Genomic DNA, 24,913 nt, shown 5'->3' with positions numbered 1-24,913 from the left:
CCAATCTGTGAAGAAAGTGGGGCGATGGGGATGGTATTGGAGAGAAAAAAGTAAGATTTTGTAAAAGATCTGATACGGTGTCTGCCAATATGTGAGCCGGGGGTCAGGGGCCACAGAGCTTGCTCCAGGCTTCGGCTTATCAACGTTACACGGTATTCTCTAACATTTTATGAGTGATTTGAGCGTACGAGTGGGGAGCCTGCCTGCCTGGTTGCCCAGCTTCCCCTCCCTCCCTCCGCCTGCAAAATCAGCCACTGAAACAGGCAAACTGACACATTTTTGACTACGTCATCAGGACGAGAAAAGCTGATTTTGTTGGTATAGTGCTGGTGGCGTTTAGTCGTAGACTGGTATAGTGGTTACTGTAGCTCGCTCCGACTGTTCCAGATCGGGGTTCGAGAGTCGGTAGTCACTATAAAACCGATACTTTGACAAATTTTTAGTGACACGTGGCGAAGAAAGTCTTTTCATTGTAAAAGACTTTCTGGATATTTGGAATAGGAGGAAATGGTGTGAGGACACTAATACACAGCCTGAGGTGACAAGATTAGCATATGTTTAAAATCCATATGTTAACTTCGAAAACAATGAGAAAACCTTTACAAAGTTTTTCCGGGACTACATTAACTATAAACATGGAATTAGTTCTTGTTTCTATTCTGCTATTTTTTGCAGTGCCATCGTCAGCTCAAGAGGATCCAGGTGAGTAGCCACTACCCATAATACCTTGCGACAGTCGCCACATCACAAACCGACCGCCATCTTGCATCGTTGTCACATTGTTACGTGGTGCCAGGTGGTGAACATTAAAAAATATGTTCTCTTTTATTTAATCATTTAATCTTATCATCACCCTCGTCTTTCTATCGCCATTCTAGGTCTTTTTATGTGATTTCTTACTTTATCTACAGGTGACATTGACTTTTATTAAATAGTATTGAGTCGGTGTTTTAAAGTTTTCCTTTTCATTCAAAGAATATCTGAAAAATAGATTTACTCTAATCCGTCTAGATATGTTTTCAATGTTTTTCTATTTCTAATTTATCACTTGGTGTGATCTCAAACGTTCCCAACTTTTTAACATCACATAAATCATAACACACATGGCTTTAATCCAGAGAAAAGTAAATAGATTTACTCTAATCCGTCTAGATATGTTTTCAATGTTTTTCTATTTCTAATTTATCACTTGGTGTGATCTCAAACGTTCTCAACTTTTTAACATCACATAAATCATAACACACATGGTTTTAATCCAGAGAAAAGTAATTACTTCAGCCTAAATTAATCATAATTTGATGCTTATTCTAATTAGTTATTGGTTTGATACGAAGGAAGACGAGAAATTATTCAAAATGTCTATGCAGATACTTTGGCATATTTTGTTAACCGGATATGACGTGTAAACTTCACGACATTTGAAAAGTTGCAAAGGTAAACAAAATTTGCGAATGTTTCTACGGTTTAATTTTTTATGAGATCTCAAAAAGGTCATATTTGAATACAATGGTTACCGTATTTATGAATCTGAAAGAGCTGCTCAATACCTTTTTTCTTATACATCGAATTTACTGTAATGCTACCAACCATAAAATGTGCAAGATGCAAGAACATCGGTACTTTGGCCACGTCGACATTTTGGATTCAGAAATCGAACCATATTTAGGCTGGTTTTCTTTTTTAAAAAAACCAATCTTGTCATTTATTGTCAGGATTTTATCTTTTTTCCTGCACGATTGACCTTGACATTACGAGAGACTTGACTGCTTATATTAATCATATATTGTCCTTGTGAAATGACTTTATAAAATTATAGTATGTTATATAAATAATGAGTATAATTACCTCGTCAATGCATATCGCCATGCTGATATAATATCAAAGATTGTACAGAAGATACACAATTCAATGGCACTTTTTAATACAACTTTAGAGTTAGATACATTAGAGTCAAACAATCAAGGAAAGCGCATCATACAGGTATTTCGTCCTTCTAGAACTCGTCGGTGATGCTAAAGGCCTAAATTGTGTAAAGAATTGGAAGCGATTGAGAAAAATCAGTTAAAGAGACTTTGTCATGATATCTGTCCCATTATACCTCCCTTCTTGGCGGTGATTCCTTTCTTACATACAATATTACGTGAGACTAGATAGTTGGATAAGCAACATAAATTGTCACAAATGCCCCTACGTACAAACTAGTTCAGTAACATTAAGGTGATAATGTGGTTCTCATCAGAACTACGTCACCATTCATAGAGAATAGAAATAGGTCTTCGGATGTGGAACTACCCACTCTATGAACAAACCCAGTCAGTATAACTTTCAATGCGTTACACAAAAAAAGGCCACTGTAGTAATTTTTAATATCGATTTTATTACAATAAAAACACAGATTCTTTAATATCCCTATATAAACGTCTCCATGTTATCATAGCTGTATATCTTTTTCAGTCAATAACAGTCGACACTACACAGATGTAATGTTTCAACAATGTCTAAATTGCCATAACAACGCACCATCCACAAACACTCATTATAATCTAATAAATGAAGGAAATTCTGTGGCAGTCTCAGCAGATCCATACACATTCGTTAAAAGACATGTTAAATAACGTTACGTTTCCCGGAACGTATTTCTTTGTTGTAAATATAATACGGAACGAAACAAGACGTCGACAATTCATTGTAACACTGCCTTATTGTATTATTTAACTGTATTAGGAAAGCAACCAATATTAGACTGTCAACAGTTGACAATGGATCATGCTTGTGTCAGTATATGTATCTCCGACAAAGACACGAGTTATTATTCTGGAACCTTTTTTATACTAAATGGCAAATGCACATTTATACTTACAAATATTCTGATTCGTTTGTACTCCAATCCGGCATTTAGTTTCAAAGACACTTATACAATTATGAAAGATAGTGCAACACTTTAGATATTGATTACACTTACAAATTCAAACACGATCTCAAAATTCAATTTTTTTGTGTGTTATGTTTTATCATTGTTTATCGCTGTGTAGAATATAGTAATATCTAATTAAGCTGCATGACATTTTTTTACTCCACCTGATCACTTTATATTCGCACAAATGAAAGGGTTGAATGAAAATTCAAACGGATTGTTTGTCAGATCATATGGTGCGAGTTTGACGTACTATTGAATGGTGTCATCAGTTACGAGGCTAAAATAATCAAGAGAACACATGTCGACCGGCGAGTTCACTCACATGCCGTCGTAAAGTTGCTCTCCTCTCTCGCTACCGTGGCGATAAGCCACGAGATAACACGAAAAAACCTATATAAATCTTACACTTCTGAAGTTGCGCGAGGTTATGGAGAATTGTAGCTTGTAACTGACTTGAATTTCACGTTGTCAGCGTTTTGTGTGATTCGTGAGGCCATGGTTAGACGTTAAATGCCTTACAGTAAGAGAGACAGACTTCAGGACGGTATCCAATCTGTGATTTGTTTCAAAGCTAATTGTTTTAAAATAGTATTAATCAGATTCACTTATAGATAGAAGGACACGTCATCTAAGCAGCCATTGTTTTAAACAAATAGTATTATAGTGATGTCACCATAATTCAATTATATTGGCTTCTGCCAGGTCTCTGTAGTGAATCTGATTTTAAATCGAGTAATATCAGAATTTTAACAAACCTCATTTTGTATTTAATATCACACAAACCCACTACTTGCAATGGAGCGTGTAACACAATATGGCACTGAAATGCAAACAAGAGGACAATTCTAAATGTGTGGATTTTTTGTAATCAGACAATTTCACTCACTGTTGTTAAGGTCATTGTGTCCATTGTCGAAAAATAATATAATATATATTGTAAAACCACCTCCCATGGTCTTAATGGGTCAAGTCCAAAAGTAATTACTTTGTGTTCATCTGCTTTGAATCAGTCGTATTAGATTGGCTGGCTTGTCTTCATGGGCAATTTGAGGAGTACACTTGGAATATCTCGATTTTTACTTTAACCTTAGAACTTTTCGATACCAGTAACACAGTACACATAATTATCACACTGGACATGCGATTCTCCGTCCATAAACCAAAGTTGAACTTGAACATCTGAGTTAAGACTGTTTTACGATCTTAGTTCGGTAGATATTCGTCAGTAATTTGATACAATAGTTGGAAGAGGTCTTCCCGGGCAAACGACCTCAAAATAAGTAGGTCACATGTAGATAACAAAGCACGTGGCATCCATCATGGCCGCAGATAATGACGTTTATGGTTTTGCACAGTTAGTGTTTTGCATGTGTGTTAGATTTGTTTAACTTCCTGATGTATAAACGATAAGTGTTTTACTAAATGATTCTACATCTTACCACTTGTATACATTATATCAAAAGGATATTCATTTGTAATATAGCAATGGTATTGTGTAAGCAAATTATCGTAATTTTTTAATATTCAAAGACAGAACTAACACCATAACAAGTGTATATTTTTACTGTGTTATAGCTAAGGGTGATATCTTCCAGTACTTATCATTTCATATGTTTGATATTGTACTTTGTCTATTGGGCTGCAACTACTGTAATGTTTTATATGCGGTGGTACAGTAAATATCAAACATATAGATTCTACTCTACCATGTTATAAATTATAAGCGAATTACGAAAATTATTCAACTATGTGACTAGTGCACCACCCTATATAACTTTTTTAAGTTTCTTCCGATCACTTTGGGTTTTCTTCAGTCGCCTCCTATGTTTCAAAACTCAGGACGAAATAGACTGTATGATGCAGTTTAATTCATTATCGAAATCCATTCGAGGTGTTTAAGAGTTCCACTTTTCAATGCATGCATACCATAACGCCATGCACCAATATATCTTTTTGACTGGTCACATGCTGATGTAGGCCTTTCAATAAAGGAAAGGAAAACTGTATGAAAAACTGAAATCGTTTCTTGGGAGGGGTGGGGGTTCTTGGGAGGGGGTGGGGGTGGGGGAGTTTCTTGGGAGGGGGTGGGGGAGTTGATATGTAGGTCAGCATGTATATCTCATAGTTATGGCATTTTGCAGCAATGTCGTTACAGTAAACTGTTTAACACGATATCGTGACTGTAATGCACCACGAAATATACATATTATGATCTGTGGTATACATATGTTTGCGTGTGAAATACATGTATATACATAAATAAATATAACACCTAATCTTATTTGTTTATTCCATGGGAGAGACATGGCGAGAATTTTCTTGACAAAATAAAAGAAATAAAATGTTTGCGAATCAAACCTTATTATTTTTCATTTCGGAGAGAAAATTGTTTTCTTTCAGAACATCAATTATATATAAAACTTAGAACAAGTTAGTCTTTCGACAGTATACTGTGGTAAAATGAGGTAAAGTCATTACCATAATTAAATGAAGTGTTCGTCTCTTTGTACAAAAGACACACAAGGCAATAACACCTTCAGATACTGGAGTAAGATACAGTAGAGCCAAACAATTAAACTTGATTATACGTCTGTTTCATCCACGTAAGGCTCGTCAGTGTTGCCAACAGCCTAAATTTTGAAGACTAGGAGGCAACTGAGGAGCATCCGAAGTGATCGAAGGAAGTAAACATTTTAAATGGGGAGGTGAACTAGCCCCATGATAAAATAAGTTCGTAATTGTTATAGATTGGATAATTTTTTTAAACAATGCCAAGTACATAAGTATATACTGAACGGTGCCGCTATACAACTGGATTAAAACATGGCATGTAGGTTACGGCAAACCTCGGGGACCAAAAGTCCCCAAGGAGTGTCTACCACTTGCAATCCCGAAGAAATGCATCATACAGCTATTTCGTCCTTCTAGGTATCGTTAGTGATGCAAAATGCCTAAATCTTGCAGCTTAGGGACGACTGAGGAACATCTAAAGTAATAAAGAAATTAAAATGGCGAGTTTCACCCGACCCATAATTGTTTCGTAGTTGTTTATGATCTAAGTACCGTTATAACTTGATTTTATCATCGAACTTTATAAAGCTCTACAATTTCAAGTTCATGTATTGGTCATAAACACCATTATTACTGGAATAAATCTCCGTCTTTTCCATGTTGTAATCATTCTCTATCTAGTATGGGTAGAGAAAGACTCGAATTGGTCCCTCTCTCATGGTTCAGTGTATTACCTCGGTCATCGACACTGCTAATAGAAGGGTTGTCAACTTGTTTTTCTCCTTAGTCAGGAAACTTTTATACTTGCAAGATTTTGATTAAATTGCATGCATTGGTCACTTTTCACGCTTTGTTACTACTTCAATTTAAAGCCTCCCACATCCAATTACATCACACAAACAGCAAGCTGTGACATATAAATTACATATAACCTGTAATATCGTCATGCCAATTTGTATTTCATAGTTGAATGTTAAACTTGCCACAGAAGTATTACATCATCTCGTTAACTGAATATTGATCAATAATCGATGGTATTGGCCATGGATTGGTCGCGATAATTATTATCATTGGTCGGTAATTGATTATATTGTTGAAAAAAATATATCTTACCAACTCGTCACTCACCATTTTATCAGCCAGTTCTTTTTTCCAAACATTTTTGTTGCATGGCGTGGTTTTAATTTTTCTCGAAGTCTCATCTCAAATTCGTTTCGAAGTTTAATTCTTTGGTCGCCAAAGCTCGCATAAATAACAAAAAAAAAAAGCTTTCAATGAAATCCCACATATGAAATGAAGAATTATTTAAGACTCGATATGTATATTATAAAGCAAATTCCCTCACCCATTGACAATGACGTTAAAATGTGACTTCAGCTGATAGTGTAATAGTGATGACTACTGAAAAAGTTGATCATTGGTCAGCCCCTAGCCTGGTTTCGATGACCAGCACCTCTATAAACATTCGTCCCTTATTGATGAAATTTTGTGATACTTGGCTGCATTGGTGGTAAATTTTTCCAGTGTTTTGAACATTGTTTTATCGGTATACATGACGAAATGATAAGAGCGTCATCTCGAGTTTTGATATAATGTCAGTGCTTCCTTGGCCTTCACTATGGGATTGAATATATCCTGACTATGTAGACTACACTGCAGTTGCAAAAATATTTTTGCGCTTTTTGCGTGCTTATTTCGTCAAACACGAAATGAGAATTTTATCAGTCTTTTTGGTGATACACCCATCATGAGAACACCTGTAGCGTGTGAAGCACTCACAAACCCTCGGCTCATTACAACGTTTATTAGTACAATTAGTACAGATGATACATGTATCTACATAACAAAATGCATTGGCAAAATAAGTAACTAACAGCACCATTGTCTGTTACCAGTAATTGTTTAGCTAGCCAGGTGGCACGCCATAAACATGTTAACTGGTCCTGTCCATTGGCATCACTTAAGAAAATGAAAACGTGAATAACAGGTAATGCTGTGTCACAGATCCTACATCTATCGTGCTCGTAGATGGCGGGACATTTTCATATATTTGATGACTTCTACTTTTTCTAAACTTTTAACGTCTGCGTAAAAGAAAGTTACTGCCAGGAAACTGCACGTTCAAAATAAATCGTCATAGAGGTTTATTAGCAAATTACCTGCAATGATTACCAGAAACAAACTGCTGTACGTAAACTGCTGATGTGGAAAATAATCCCAGTTCACATCGCCCGTTTTATATGTTACAGTCATGATCAATTCGTGTTAAAATTTCGTCTTTTTTCATTTTATGGGAATTTAACATACAAATCATCAATGTTCATGTAATGTTGTATTCTGGTAATTGTCCGTTACGTGTTGAAAAGGAAAAATACTTACCTTTATGGGGCACCTTGTGTGGCAATCAATTTTAACACGTAACATCAGTATGCCTTACCTGGAGTTTGACTGTCTCCAACTGATGCCTATTAAATGATCAAAGATGTTGTTTTGAGACAACAATACACATTAAGTACATTGTAATTTACATATATTGTGTGAGACAGCAGTGAACGTTGTAGTTATTAGGTTGTGGAAGACAAGAACTGGTCTTATGGTGTTTGCATACAAAATGTCAAAAAGAGTTCCCCGAAGTTCTGGTGTTAAATCTACCTTGTATATTACTGCATGCTGGAAATAGTACATTTATCCTTGACTCAAGTTCGTATTTATAAGATACCGTTAGTTTACCTTGCTACTTTACTGGGGTACTACAGGGGCATTTCGTGCGATAGTATACTCTATTCAATATTTTGTGGTTTATGAGTTTAACGACATGAATCCGAACAGTTCGCTTACCTATAAACTTCTACATACATATACATTGTATATGTGACAACTGATATTTATAAACCACTGTCTAATTCTGTACGACATTTAGATATATTTATCTACTTCAAACCATTCAAAATATCATTGAAATTTAATAGTTACGTTTTCCAATAAAGAGCTAACCTGGCATTTCCGAAGTCTAAGATGTTGTCTAATAGGAATGGCAATTTTAGAAAACTATCTTTTCACAGAGTATCGGTTTACATTATAAAGACTGATAGCATCACGACCAAATTTAAGACGTACATATTTTATTATGATTCATGATTTTCACGATGTAAATACAACGATTTGAATCAGCATAAACTTACAACTCATTCGTTTTTAGCAAAATCTTTATTAAGACTATAAGAATTTGCCACAGATCAAGAACAATCCTTCTGATCAAGTACAATACCAAGGTCTACATTAACAACATTCGTTTTTCAACGCATATCTCTGTTGAATGATAATCACTACCTAAAGCGAAAACGGAATATGCAAGTTAAGTTGACATTTTCCCAAGAAACATTGTTTATCGTGTATTCTAAGAAAATTTAATACCAATATTATAGCAATCTTAAATATTTTACGAAATTTCTGATATAATGAAGTTGAAAATGGACAGATATATCGCTAAACGAATAAATTGTCAACTCGTCGCACCGAAAATCTCGGGTAAAAAAAAGAAAGGAAAAAAAATCTCCGTCAAAATACCCAACGGTAGACATTACACGTACATGCCAAGGTATGGACTCATTTCGTAACGGTTAGGCCTGCGCGTGTATAGCAGAATATTAAGATATCGCAACGAAATTTGCATTGCCTAAATACATAATGTATATATATTTGATTAAGGAAATATTTATTTATTAGTATTTATTAGCACAGATAATGGACGCATGCTTGTAGCCTATATGTCCATATCAATATCAATACACAGCACAATGGAAATAATTCCTCTGTACAATGGCTAAACATAAGTTAATGTAAAGGGTTATTTTCCCAGTGTTCATCTAGTCTTATTTCAAATTATATAACAGATTCGGCATTGACAACATTTTGGGGTAAGCTATTCCATAAATCAACAACTCGATAGCTGAAGAAATGATTCCTTCCATCAAGACGACATCGCTTCTTAAGTATATGTATTCTTTTATCTGCTGAAATTTCCAGACTAAGTTCAAAATTGTGTCTTTTACCATATGACAAAGACGAGGCTACAATCGTGAATGTTGCTTTATTACTTGTTTTAATTATCACTCATTAGAAAGTGCGTGTGTTGTGTGAATCGGACCCGCCTATAATATAACGCTCCCAATATATAGCAAGCGTTTGTCGGACAACGATCTTTACATCGCTCTTCAGTTTGTCACAAGTTGGAAAAAAACTGCGGACGAAAGGCAGATGAATTTCAATCTGGCTTCGAAAAGTTTATCAGCACTTGTTATGATAATGAAGATGTGTTCATTCTGCGAAATAAATCGTGTTTCATCTCAAGAGAATGGAACTATCTTCATCTATGCTTGGAGAGGGGGTGAATTGGAAGAATATCCCATTTCAGCCGACACCTCGTTTTTGCTGGATCGAAGCTCGATCGGAAAGATCAGTAAAACTTAAACAAGTGCACAACACTAAGTTCAGATTTACCTTATGTTAGCTTAATTTGCACAAGTGTTGTGTATGGGGTATCGTTTGATATTCTCTGTGTTAACATCATATCCTCCAAATCGTTTTATGAAAAAATCGCCTACGACCAGGTTGGTATATGGTCCTGCATTTGAGTGACGGCTACTGCTTTGAGTAATGAATTTGTTACTCCAAATGCGAGAGAATTTGACATTGCAGCACAAAGATCTTTAAGAAATTAGACACAAAAGGGTGTAAGATTTTTCATATGACCAGATAACTAGATCAACATTTGCAACATTGTACTTCAATATGCAAAAAAGTGAATCATTCACTTGTCTGGCTTTTTGTAAATGATGATGAAAATATGTAAAATACAGGTAAATGCATGGTCACCTACATTTATGACTAAATATTTCTAATGGCTATATTCATCAGCCTATAACTCCAAAACAATTTTGTTCATCAAACATTTCTCTTTGATGTTATGTATCTACAGCGCTTGATATATCTATAAAAATAATTTTAAAAAGTATGTGCAGTTTTCCTTCCTTGAGAATTACAACTCTTTGTCACCTTAATGCACATATGTGTATGGACCATGGGTTTGGAATTGGTACTTGATGTCCTGTTTTTGCAACTGTGTAAAAGAATGTTATGTGTTTCTATTTGAAATTGTTTTGCATTTGAGAAACAAATTTATTACTCAAAGCAATGACTTGTCACTCAAGTGCAGAACCATGCACGCATATATTGGAATATACTCAGCCAAATAACAGTGACTTCTAATAACTAACAAGCCCTGTAATAAGAGTGTCATTACATATCTTCTTTGACAAGATTTTTGAATGTTTTACAATTTCAGTTATGAAATGAATAGTTCAGCTGCATGATGCAACTCTCAAGTTGTTTTAAAAGGTGCAATTCACTTGTTTGGCTTTTGTATGATCTTCCTATTGAGTAGGTAAACAATGACTTGGTGCCCCAACACACATGTGGATGTTATCTAAAGGAATTTTTCATAATTCGTTAATCTATTGACTGTAGATATTATACAGTTAGTCTCTAGAAAATATTATGGACCCTTAGTAGAGACAACAGAAACAAACCGAAGAAAAACTGCAGTCAATGAAAATGCACACAATGCTTTCTTTACAAATAGAGATATTGATAACAAATACACCAGTACAATAATCTGTACTTATAATAAGCAGCAACTCAGGTATTTACATCTCCAGTTATAAAAACCTGAAACAGATACACATACATACAGCTAGACCACAATGGAACTTTAAAGATAATCTTGATTACAGTTTACAATGTTTGGTTATTGCCTTTGGTACAAATACATTTGGAGGATATTGAATATGATGTGATAATGATTGAGAGGTGAAACAGTTTAAGAAGTGGTTCTTTTGGTTATGGTCTACAATATTTGTTGGTAAAATCAACCTGTAATCAAATTAAGTGATCTTGTACCCAAGAGTGGTTATTGATGTTGTACTCAGGTGTGGTTATTGATCTTGTACTCAGGCGTGGTTATTGATCTTGTACTCAGGCGTGGTAATTGATCTTGTACTCAGGTGTGGTTATTGATCTTGTACTCAGGCGTGGTTATTGATCTTGTACTCAGGCGTGGTTATTGATCTTGTACTCAGGTGTGGTTATTGATCTTGTACTCAGGCGTGGTTATTGATCTTGTAATCAGGTGTGGTTATTTACCTTGTACTCAATTCTTCTGTCCTAAAGTCCACAGTGAGACTAAGCTTATCAATGAGTGCTGAAGCTCTCCATTGATTACGGCATGGAAATGGCACTGATCCCAAACCAGTATCCATGCTTGACACTAAAATGTAAACACAGTGATGTTGTGACAATTGGACTCATTGTTCATGAATCATAACAGGGAAACAGTTGAGATTTCAGTCTTAAAACCAAGTGCATATACAATGTACGTGTGCTATTTGACTATGCATTCAGGGATGAAAACAATCATGTCACTAGGATTAGCTCTTGAGTCAAACCCTACCATTTGGTATTTGGTCCATAAGTCCTAACATAAGTGATAAAAATCCTAGCCATATTATCATACTTGTACTCTTTATTAACAGAAGTATTGCCCTATGATTGGTCCTAGCAAATCATTTTGAAATGGTGAAGATGCCCACCCTATTGCCATATATATGTTATAGAAATGAATGCTGGTCTTATATAAATAATTATACCAATTTGATACAAGATTTGTCTTCATGGATCATGCAGTGGAAGCAGCTGAGATCTAAACCCCATTTTCAGTGATCTTGCCTTTATTAGATGGTCGACCCCTCATTATCTTTCTTTGTATGTGAATTGGTTGATTACAGGTTGATTCTTTAGAGGTTTTCAGTGCATACGGCTCTTCTTCTTAATAGGTGTTGTTTAAACATCACTGTCTTTTTAAATTATTTGATATCAAGATTTCAGTTCAGATGATTCCTCCCCTTCAGTTGGATGCAGGTCCTTCTGTCCTATCTCCAGCCCAGTCCTAGAGTTGCCTCATTCTGATAATCTCTTAAAGTCATCAGTAGCCTTATGGTATTCATGTTTCCCATGAATCCTGAAAAAAATGGGGCACAGTCTTATCAATTTGGTTGATATGTTTAGAATATCTATATGTAAGTTTGTCTAATTCATCAGTGAAAATGGATTTACTTTCAGCCTTGCCTAACTCCTTGATCACAATTATTTTATACAATCTCAGATTCTTTCGTGGGCCAGTGTTTAAAGTCCTGTCCACTAGACTAGTGATTAGTGGTTAATGCTGGAGACCTTATGACACTTGTACTTTCAACATCTTTATACATTCCTTACCTAGTCTTTCACCTAACTGAAATGATCATGGTGCTGTATGAATCTGCTCGATTTCAATATATCACATTCCGACTCAATATGTCTGTTCACTAAGATGATATCAGATTAAAATAGATGATATTATAAGATAAGGTGTTAGGTAAGAGTTCTCGAGAGAGAGAGAGAGAGAAGATTACTGGGTAGTGGTAGTTTGATAATGTTATGCATTATGTAATTAGAAGAGGCAAGGGGTCTGTATTTCGTTGAAGAGGTATCTAATTTTAAGAGATGGGTTGGAGGTGGTTGCTGAAAATGTATTGCATATATGTAATGTGGGTATTGAGATATGTCTTCATTGGTTATACCTTGGTGGTTATAGTGTATTCTGGTTTATAATGATATTGTATAATAGGGAGATTGGCATTTAGATGATTTTATGGGGGTTTTTTTCTTTTTAATTTAAAAGACAATTTAAGTTATCAAATTGTGTCTTTCTTTGTTCAGTGGTGACAAACAGACCTGCCCTTTAATACATTTTTTTATTTATTTATTTATCCCATGTTTCCTCCTCAAATTTTAAGGAAGTCTACATACCACTGGCCAAGATCACAAACTCAACTCTGTGTTACCAATTCATTTCTATGGGATCAAGAAGATTTTCTTGAAGTAGTTCTATATACATGTTTATACATTACATAGTTGGGAATAATATTTGAAAAAACCTTTCTACAGACAGGTGGAATCTAGTAATTCATAGAACTAAATTATCGCCACTAAAATTTAACTTGTAGGATAGTACTATTTTGATATTTTATTTTTAATATTAAAAAAAAAATTCTCTCTTTCTCTTCTTATTTAATTTTTTTAGTCATTTGTGATTTGATGGGTGTCTATGAATCATCACCTATCCTGAAGCAATTCTTGGTATAAAGTACAAAATGGTTCATTTTCAAATTTCATTGATAGGTTCCCCTTGGTACCTTGTGGTGTGTGCTCAATTTAAACACTGATCAGGAAAATGTGGCCATATGTTGGAAAATGACTGTTAAAGTTGACTGTGGAAAATGACTTTAAGTTGACTGTGGAACATGACTGTTTAAGTTGACTGTTGAAAATGACTGTTAAAGTTGACTGTGGAACATGACTGTTTAAGTTGACTGTGGAACATGACTGTTTAAGTTGACTGTGGAATATGACTGTTTAAGTTGACTGTTGAAAGTGACTGTTAAAGTTGACTGTGGAAAATGACTGTTTAAGTTGACTGTGGAAAATGACTGTTTAAGTTGACTGTTGAAAATGACTGTTAAAGTTGACTGTGGAAAATGACTGTTAAAGTTGACTGTGGAACATGACTGTTTAAGTTGACTGTGGAACATGACTGTTTAAGTTGACTGTGGAACATGACTGTTTAAGTTGACTGTTGAAAGTGACTGTTAAAGTTGACTGTTACTCTTTTTTTGAAAAGCTCAGAATAAACTGTATAAAAATATCTTTTTGTCTCTGGTTCTGTGCTTGTAATTTGAGATAAATTGAAAGAATAACCTGGCTGAGAGATACCAATATCGACTTGGAGATCTGAAGTTTGTCAAAAAGTAAGGGGGGGGGGTTAGGTCATTCTTTTATACAAGTTTCTCTTAAAGTATTGAGCACCCAGTAATACTTTCGCTTTATATTTTCACCTGTCAGTATTAAAGATACTCTGTAAGAGCAAAGAGCTGGAAGGGAAAAATCAAACATGCAAAACCATAACCAGTTAAGTCATACAATGGTAGACACCAAGATCCCTGTATACATAGGGCCTTTTCTTGTTACATACAATACAAACAATTAGTGGATACTTAGAGACAAATAATTCATGTTACATAGACTATCCATGGGACATGCAGTCGACTCTGGAGGCTTATCAGTTATCAGAATGGGGTCCCAAACCTTTCCATTTTTTTACAACGTAGAGAATACACAGTAGCAGTTAAGATTGGTCCTTGGTGGAGTACATGGAATTAGGGTCACAACACAACCATGTATACAGGCCTATTTCATTTTTTTAGACTCAAATATTTGAGTCCTGGACTCCTGGTTTTCCTGTAGGACTCTCTGTATCTCTTTGAAACTGGACTCATCAAAATTTTGGAATTGGAGCTCTAGACTCATTAATCAAAATCTACAAAATTTACTGCAGTTGGGTGTCTTGTTTTTGTTAAAGAACACATGTAGATTACAACTGGCAATGTCGTCTACTTTCCATAATGATTTAACCCCTACTAGGTTTAATGATGATGCTCATCCTGAATTCATGAAAGAGTTTGATATTTTTGTATTCATTATAGATATGTTTATTAATGGGATTTTGGGATTTCTACTTTTGTGAACATTTATGAATGTAGATAACAATGTAATGTTAATAGTTATACTGCATTTTTATTATTAATTTTCATGGGGATTTATTTTCATTGTATTTGTTGGTCATGCTGTATTCATTCATTCACAACATAAATTTTAAGTGTTAGTGGAATTATTGAATACACTTTATTCACGATATGAAGGGCCCATGAAAAAGTATTATTTTAAAAAAACCAAGAAATTTTGACCTGATTTTAAGGTATTGTGTTGTATTATATAGTTACTGACTCTTTCTGTTTTGTTTTTCAGTTTATGTATTGTCTGATATTTTGACTTTGGGTGACAATATCCGAAATGTAAGAACTGTTCAAGGCTTTTGTGACAGAAGAGGAACGTACCAAAATGAAACCGATACGGCTACAGAATTTACAAGTTCAACATCACTTACTGCTAGTGTTGCAGATATATTTCAACGTAAGTTATTTAATCATTCTTGAAAATCTTCTAATTGACTTCAGAAAAGAATATTTTATCTTTACTATTCTTTGACAAAGGATCAGAAATGAGTCTTTTGTGTTATTTTCTATCAGATTCCACATCAACTTCAAGATGTTGTGTTTAGAATAGTTTCTAAAAAAGAATAATTATGTAACTGCAACAGTCAAGTTGTTTTAAAGTTTTACTCCAGTCATAAATAAGGTATATTGATTTTGAGAATTTGCAAGAATGACTTTCAAATATTCAATTGACTTACAGTACATTTCACATATAAGCATGGCTCCTTAGTTAGTCAAGTTCTAATTTTCTTCAAAAATTGTGTTCATATCTGATTTTCGCATTGTTGTTATGGTATTTGTTATATTTTCAGATCATATATATGTAGGTTGTACAATTCAGAATAGAATTATAGATTTATAGATCCTCTTACATTGGTGAAAATCTTGAAATTTTGGGGGGAACTTAGAATGTGCAATAATACCTTGAATAATTTTTAATTTTTCTTCTATTTTTGTACACACATTTCATAAACAATATCATATTTAATGTTATACATATCTATGTATAATGTTTCTTTTTTTTCTTCATTCAGTCAAATCTTCATTTTATAATTTTGGAAATCCTTGGGAGGTCATCATTTTTGCGAAGTTTATTGAAGATAATATTAAATCCAAAAAGAGGTCAATTTCAAGAATTTGAGCTCTCTTGAATCCACACATGCATATTCAGATTTTCTCAGAAAATGTCATGATGGATTAAGCTTTAGTCTTCATGCCATCCACCTGAATCCACCTGGTATATGCTTGTTAATAGCGTTACTCAGTGACTTTTCCGGTGGGTTTTTCATGCAGTAGTTCCCTTCATGTGATTTTCATGGACCATAATGAAATTAAAACTTTAGCATGATGTTGAATTATATATGAGCTATCCCTGTAGAAACCAAAAAACATCATGAATATTATTTTCAAAAGTTGCCAAATTTTATTTTGAATTCTTTTTCCAGATGGACTTTCTGTGGATGACTTTTCCATCATTCTTATCTTTAAAAAAAGTCCGGATGTTGATACAACACTGTTTTCAATTTACTCGTCTGAATTAAGGGAAGTGATGAGTTTAGCGGTTGGACAAACAACAACATTTTATTTCAATGGAGGCGACTCTGACGAGCGACCACATTATTCCTATGATTTGGGCATTGACACAAGTTCAGGGTAAGTTATTATATTATACCCTGATAATTGACTTGGTCCTAAAAAGGATGTGCTTTTATTTCGTTTTAAGCTCAGTAATTGATGTAAATTAGGATTTCCCCCCCACCCCCCTCCCCCCATATTTTTCTTGATCATTTGTTTATGTGACAATGAGATTCACTTTTTCTTACATCTATGAATTAATTGGATACAAATATTATCTTTGAAATATCGACATTCAATCCATTTCAGAATTCCGTTAAATATCTAGTCTAGTCTCATATCACTTACAGTAGCTTGATGGGTAGAAATTTGGAGATGGTAATTGGAATGTTTTTGGACCTGAGGTGAAAATTTTGAAATTTTGGATTAATTGTCTTATGGATCAATATAACCTTTTATAATCTATTGGGTGAAATCTAGCAAATGTTTCATGTATGTACATCAGACTTTTTATACAGATTCATCATTCTGAGGCATTGTGTCACACAGTAAAAAGCGATCACTGTGACCTCTATTCAGTGACCTTTGACCTCAAAAAACGGAATTTAGTAAATTTTAGATCTTGGAAACATGCATTTCCTTGCAGCTACATAAATCTTGGTATGCTAGTATATCATGAAAAACCACCATGACATATGTACTGATATAGGAACAAAGCAAGAGAACCTGTGATCTTTCCAGTAAATGCCAGAATACAGTTTTCTTCATTATATTTCACTAGCTAACAAGGAGACTTCACACTTGATATGAAGGTTTATCATGAAATACTGCTATTTTGGGTTTCAAAGTAGAAATATCTTATGTTTAGATTTCTATTTTGTTATCAGCCTTATTTCGGTACATTACACATATTTTTCATAGCTTAATGAATAATTTCTGCGAACTCGTTCTTGAAATTGTGTTTGTACAATTGATTTCTGTCACCAAAATTTCCTTCTATTTATAAAGAATGAAAAGAATTCTTTGATAAGGCTTTACTTACTGACATTTTCAGTTTGTGGTGAACTGATAGCATAAACCCTGTTGATTCCTACAGGCAGCAACTGAGCATTATTTTCCTGTAAAGCCAGTTAAGCACTCACAATTTCAAGTGAAACGCATTAAATATAACTTGTACACAAAGTCACGGAAACACAGGTAAAAATCTTCATGTAGAAGTAAGCTTCATCTTGTACACAAAAGCATGCTTACAAAGGCAGGTGTTACATTGCTTTGAAATTCATGTATGTAGTTCAAAATATGTTTACTTGTGTTTAAATGATGGCAATGAAGAATTGCCAATTTCAGCATCCATCTCCCTTTAAATATATCCCGTTTGGCACAGATCCTAAGGGAAAATAAGAAAAACTTTTTCCATACAAATTTAAACAAGTGCATCTGTCCTAAACCTTTCTCATCTTAAGGAAGCTGGATTTCCTTAAACAACACACATGTGATGCTGTGTGGAGGGACATGGTAAATGATTAATGCCCAATTATCTGGATTGTCCTGAAATAGAAGCAACATATTTGTTAGAACTCACCCTCAAAAAAATGGCATCTAACTGGGAGTAAGACATTAGCTAGTATCATCATCATGGACAACAACTTCCAAGGGTAGTTTATCGTGTCTAACTGTTGTCACGCATGTCTAGTCAGTTACATTTTAATTCAATGTGTAAAGTGGGATGTAGACAATGTTTGGTCCCTTTTTACCATATATTGTAGGGAATACATTATTTAGTCTCATTATACCCGGGCGCTCTTCAACATCTATACAATATGTTGTCACATTATACTAGGACTAAATCATTTGTTACATATTCAAATTTTTTTGTGATTAAAAATTTGTTTACACAGAATGTCAGGGTTGTTTTGGGTCAGCATGCCACTACAGATGTCTTGTCACCAGATGTGGGCCTCTTCTATCAGAAACTCCTGTTTATCGTTAATTCCTTAGGCCAACTTTAAAAATACATCAGATAGGTTTCTGTTTCAGGGTTTCAAGGTCAAAGTTGTTATTTAATATCTACCATATTTTCCAACCTATAAGCTGCATTTTTTTCCCTGGTGAGTCAGGCATGCAGCTTATACATGGACGAAACCCAACCCCAACCCCCCCAAAAAAATCGGTAGAATGGGGAAAAAATGTAAAACTAGTGCAAGACATCATAAACTGGTTTTTACAAAACACATAGAACCAATTTTATACTAAATGATTTGAAGATTGCAGATTGCATTCAATTAGCATTCCCAAGGATTTGATTAATCATACCTGTTGATATATTCTTGACTTACATGGTTTCTTCACAACAGTATATGTAAGAAAGCATAGCGAATGTTTCCAGCAGACTATTGCACCCTCGGATCGATAGGTTGAGGCCTGCGACGGGAGCAACAAAAAATTTTATATGTGTGTATACTATTACTGAAATGGTGTTTTGTGCATTTTCCAAGAACCTGTAGACGCTGTGAATGGCCCAGCAAATCCATCCTCAATTATTTTTTGAAGACATACATATTAATATATATGTATAGAAAATTATCGAACATTGATTCTTATAGTAATGGATGCAGGAGCCTGTGATCTGGACATGCTCTAGTCTTGAGACTAGGCATCACTACTGTTTTGTGTTTCATGTGTCAACCTAAAGTGTCTTATTAATGACATTTTTACAATAGCAGAAGTGCCATGAAGACCGTCGAGCTCCTACAATAGTTTAGTGTAGAATTAGAGAGTATAGGTCACATGATTAGTCTTGACTAGAGGGAATATTTCTTTAGTAGACTTTCTTACCATGAGATTGAGAGGTTGCTGGTTTGAGGGGCAGAGGTCATTTTTCATGATTCCTTTCAAAGAATTTTTACAGATTTGATGTCTATGACCTCTCTAAGAGTAGAAGCTACATAATGGACTTGAATTTTTGTTGTCTTATGGGTTGGAGATTTGTGAAAGGAGGTAACCAAAGTAAAGAAGCTGAGAGCATAGGTCACCTTAATAATCTCAACTAGATTGAATTTTCATTTAGTGAAGTTGTAGAGTGTCTAACTTGTGAGCAAGAGGCCTTTTATTTGAGCCTCAGCAGGGACACACAGGTCCTCACTCCTTCAGCCCCTATTACATGTGGTATTTTTTAATGAAGTGTATAATCGTTTGACTTTCTCTTCTTCACAGCTGGACGAGGTTAGGACTGGGTATCAAGAAAAACAGAATGACTGTTAACTACAACTGTGTTCAACAAGAGGAAGTCACACTAAAGAACCGACCTCAAGTATTTCCACAGAATGCCGAGATTTTCTTAGGGTCAAATTTTAATGATGAAACATTATTTCAGGTAAAAAGCTATCATGTTTAAAATCTCATTGTCATATCTGATTTAGTTGCAAATATCCATTTTCAATCAAACAGGATTTTTTTTTTTAAATCATGCAGTGCAAAATGTATATATACAGTTCACTAGCTTTATCTCATTTTTCATCATTGTCATATATTCATTTTCAGGGAAGTTATAGGCATTTCATTTAATGATACCCACTTAATATCATGTTCTATTTGTCAGGGAGAAATGTGATAATAAGCAGAATGTGACATTAACAGTTGACATGTTTTCTTCGGGTGTCTAATCACCAAAGTTAATTTTCTTATGTGCGAAACTGACTTGTTTCTTATAGAAATTGTTTGAAGACAAAAAAAATTTATTTGATTTGTATTTCCCACAAGTTTCTATTTAAATTTCTATTTCAATAAGTGCATACTTCAATTCGTAAAACTTAAGTTCAAATCAGTATTAAAGCATTGTATCCTAATTATTTGTTCCCATTTGATGGCGACATTTGTAATAGCAACATTGACATCCCGTAATTTGGTGTCGGGTAAGTCATTTTGAAAAAGGAAATAAACACATTTTCTCACATATGACAATTCACATTTGATTATTTTCTCATCATATCTGTTAAAAAACAATCTTTGTTGTTTTGAAAATCGATTCCAGTATGCAAATTAAGACTCATTTTCAGGATGTTTTGACAGCCTGTCAGAAAAACTTAGTGACATGGCACCCACTCACACATGGGCCTAACCACTAGTGTTCCAAGTTGCAAGTGACAAATGGTTTAAAACCAATTTTAACTCTTTAAATGCATTAGCCAGTTTAAAAAAACAATGCACCAGGCTTCTTAGGATGTTACGGGTCAATCTATTGTTCGGAAGTCGTGAGATGTGAAAAGTTGGCCCATAAGGCAGTGACGACATTTACATAAAGTTTCTAGGTATAACTCATGGCCCTTGCTTTAGTCATGAATCCATAGTTCTTGGCCTCACTTACTTGTGACTTACCTGCATTTGTTATCAAAGTGAAGTGATATTAAACATTGGTTGTTGGATTATATGGACTATATAGGAAAAAACTGGTGACATTGATAGTGCTTTTGTATGGTTAGTTCTGTTAAGAAGAATTTAGACAATTTTTTCTTCTTTTTTAGTAGTTTTAAGGCCTTATGACATCCACTTTGGTATTAAACCTTTGGATTTAAAGGAAAATTAATTTGGCATTCATAGCACTGTGATAATATTGCCAATTTGCATACAAAAGTATTTGTTTTAAAATAGAGAACTTTTCTGCATGTTTTTAGAAAAGTGATCCTATTAAGTTTTACAGAGAGAGATATCAGTGTTCTTGTGCACATAAAATAACATTTGTTTTCTATTCAGGGTTTATTCCAAGAATTTATCATCCTCCCTGATGCAAGGGTTGCAAAATCGATCTGTGAAAGCTTTGCCCCAGATTGTGGTGTACAAGTGAATGCTGAAGTCAGCCGTGCCAAGTCCGATTCCAGTATCATGTACCCAGATGGTATGGTCATTGACAAGTCAGGTGCAGCTGTCAAACTTCCAATGATTCCAGAGGGAGAAGTCGAATACATACCTATTGACAAATCTGGAGGGGATCCCCAGCTTCTCACCGACCAAGACGGACAAGTGGTGGGTTAACTGTCTGTAGATCATGTCAGTTTAATGACATGTACAGTCATTTATACAGAACTCGTAACCCAATAGATTATTGTGCATTAAAACAGTGCTGATCATTTATCTATCCAAGGTCTACAGTGTATATGGAAAATCTACTTTTGAACAACAAGTGTTTCGGGATAATACCAATTTGAAGGTTCAATGTGATAACTGTTTTTATTTAAGAACAATACAGGTCTTAAAATTCAGGAATAGATTTTTTCACAGAGTGACACTATAAGTTAAAAGAAAACAAACAAGGAATGTTGTTCATAATTCTTAATATCATTTGCTTTGAAATAAAACTAGAAAGTCACGACAGAACACACTTTAAATTTCAAGTCTTCAATATTCTATTATGCATTCATATTGCGTTATATTTTTCAGCTTCTGGAGTTCGATAAATCTACTGGTATCTCCTATGCCTACAGATATGTAAGTACAACATCTATTTCATATCAGAATATTTTATTGTCAAGATCAGAAAGAAATTGGGCAACAGACGTCGCTTAAGAATGTCCTTTCCTTGCAATAATAAACTAATACACTGACACATCAATCAAATTGTCAGTAAATTATAGAATGATTAGATCTATTTAGTGTATACTACATGATTTTCATTATGATAATATATCAGTCCTTCATGATGAAATACAAATAGTTCTACTTACAACATCGGCTAAGTATTCATAAAGAGGATGTAACAAAGGACAAGCATTGGATTAAGATATTTGGAAATGAGGACAAATCGAGTTAAACGTACAGAAAAAATATACAGTTTATCACAATAGACATTCTAAGACTAAACAAAAAGTGATATTTACATTCATCTTACATTCATGCTACATAAAAAAAGCAAAGTTTATAAAGTTCATGGCCAAATAACAGTATCACACAGCATCACATTCACACGAATCTGAATCTCACGCACAAGCACAGCATCACATTCACATGAATCCAAATCACATGCACAAGTCACAGCATCACATTCACACAAATCCGAATCATGTGCACAAGTCACAGTATCACATACACACGAATCCGAATCATGCACACAAGTCACAGCATCACATTCACACGAATCCGAATCATGCCCACAAGTCACAGCATCACATTCACACGAATCCGAATCATGCCCACAAGTCACAGCATCACATTCGCACGAATCCGAATCATGCACACAAGTCACAGCAATCAATGAGTAAAAGTGTTCCTTACAAAAAAGTATGCCAAGTTTAAGGTCTTTGCACCTCTAAATACATAGATGCACATACCTTAATACTTACTGTCTTTTACCAAGTATAGTACAACAAACAGCATCTGTATGAGTGGATCTGCTAAGACTTAAATCAGTCACTTAAAGTGTAGTTTGCTCGGAGACCAATCCATTCATCACCTCTTGACCTACAGCTTATCTCCTATGACTGACCAGTGAATAAATGCAATCCTGTCGCCGAAGTACAAAGACTAGCAAGGTCGTGTATGGTGTGATACGTAGATTTTAAAACATCATGGAAAGTTTTAAAAAATGCAAAATACAACAGGCAAAAATGTATCAGCTGCAACAGCATCATAGTTGGTTCTTTCATTTCATTTCATGTCTTTCAACTGCTTGGTCTACGGTTGTAATCGGCATCAACCGCAGACTACATTTAGAAGAGAGCTACAATCTCTTACTCCCTATATCTAAAAACTGAGACTATGATCACATGTCGGTTAAACTTACAAATCAAGATATAAGTATGGCATTTCTGGGCTGTTGTACTTTCATACAACCGTAAAATTTGCTACCTGAAATCAACTCAAACTGACAGTATAAGAAAGCAAACAATGTTCCGCACATACTGGGAATGAACAAATAAATAACATAGTAAACTATACAATTATACACTACACCTAATCAGTTGTTATATCTGATTGGACCGCAGGGTAAAATAACCAGTGGAAATGTATTAGCTGGTTTATAGACAATGAGAAATACAGAACAACAAAGTGAAATATGTAGTAAAATATTAGCGACTTACCAAAGTCTGTATTCCATGTTTGTAGAAGTATCCAATAACTAAATATTTCTAAGCTGCAAGTGTCAATCCATCGCTTTTTACCAGTCCTTCAAAAAAAATGAGTTTTTAAAAATCTATCAAAGGTAATGATTTAAAACATAATTATGGCATTTTTCAAAACTTCAGCAATATTATAAGGCCAATATGACATTTTAGGGACCACCAGGACCTCCAGGCCCCCGGGGACCCACTGGACCGGCAGGACCCCCAGGAGAAAGGGTAAGGATTACTCCATACAGAGTGGTTTAACTGACTATTTCCTGTTGTTTTATTTCTACCAGGTGTTTTTACCTTCAACAGGTATTTCCATTACTTTATTTCCTTACATACCTGAGATTAAGAGTCTGTGATATACATAATTACTATCCAGATAGAAAATAATGACACATTACAGACAAACCTTTGTATCAAGTACTGACATCATACTTTGTTATGAAAATAGTTAAAAAAACATTTCAAAGGTTAACTAAGATTTTGAAGTTCATATTTAATTCTGGAGCTTAGTTTAAACAGTATTTGTTGAATAATCCATTTACACACATATTGACAGGGACAGATCTGCTTCTTGTGATATGATAAATAAAGATGTGTGATTTTTAGGGATTTTCTGGACGTGATGGAATCCCAGGAGCTACTGGAGTCCAGGGATCACCTGGTCATGTCTTCATCCTCCCAGTAAGTTTATCATTTATTTGTGTTCCTACTTTTTTCATATATGATGATTTGTATATAGATAGGAAAATTGTTATTTGTATATATCAGAGATTTCACATTTAATAAATATGGTTTATTTATATATATTGCTAAAATTCATGAAGAATCAAAAACGATGAACATTTCAAATGCCAAAAAAGAGACAGTTTAAAAAATGATAATATTACCTTGATTATTTTTTAGCTCCCAACTGAGGGTAAAAACTCTAATCAGGCTGCTGCATTCAGGACAATGCTGGAACAGCACATGGTAAGAATGATATAATTCCTGGTCACATGTACAATCAGCTGACTGATGGGATAAAATTTTATACATGATATACTTCATTTGAATGAATTATATTCTCTTTTAGCATAAGAATTGGATGGAAAATACTCACAGTG

The 24,913-nt window shown here is 34.5% G+C and overlaps 1 protein-coding gene across 1 annotated transcript in view; it reads left to right on the top strand.

Annotated features, from left to right (window-relative positions):
* The first annotated feature begins 332 nt into the window (after positions 1-332).
* The window catches only part of LOC132551773 (collagen alpha-1(I) chain-like), a 65,984-nt gene continuing 41,403 nt past the window's right edge, over positions 333-24,913 (top strand). Inside the window, exons 1-9 of the mRNA XM_060215915.1 lie at positions 333-702; positions 15,386-15,550; positions 16,578-16,785; positions 19,921-20,080; positions 21,457-21,726; positions 22,141-22,188; positions 23,973-24,035; positions 24,417-24,491; positions 24,714-24,779. Of these exons, the coding sequence (XP_060071898.1) occupies positions 555-702; positions 15,386-15,550; positions 16,578-16,785; positions 19,921-20,080; positions 21,457-21,726; positions 22,141-22,188; positions 23,973-24,035; positions 24,417-24,491; positions 24,714-24,779 (1,203 nt within the window). The 5' untranslated portion in view covers positions 333-554. The remainder of the gene's footprint in view (positions 703-15,385; positions 15,551-16,577; positions 16,786-19,920; positions 20,081-21,456; positions 21,727-22,140; positions 22,189-23,972; positions 24,036-24,416; positions 24,492-24,713; positions 24,780-24,913) is intronic.

Source organism: Ylistrum balloti, unplaced genomic scaffold, assembly GCF_031769215.1.
Source record: "Ylistrum balloti isolate Yb309-2 unplaced genomic scaffold, AGI_CSIRO_Ybal_v1 Utg370214, whole genome shotgun sequence".
Lineage (NCBI taxonomy): Eukaryota > Metazoa > Mollusca > Bivalvia > Pectinida > Pectinidae > Ylistrum > Ylistrum balloti.
The sequence above is the reverse complement of the archived record's forward strand: the minus strand, read 5'-3'. Positions and strand labels throughout refer to the sequence as shown.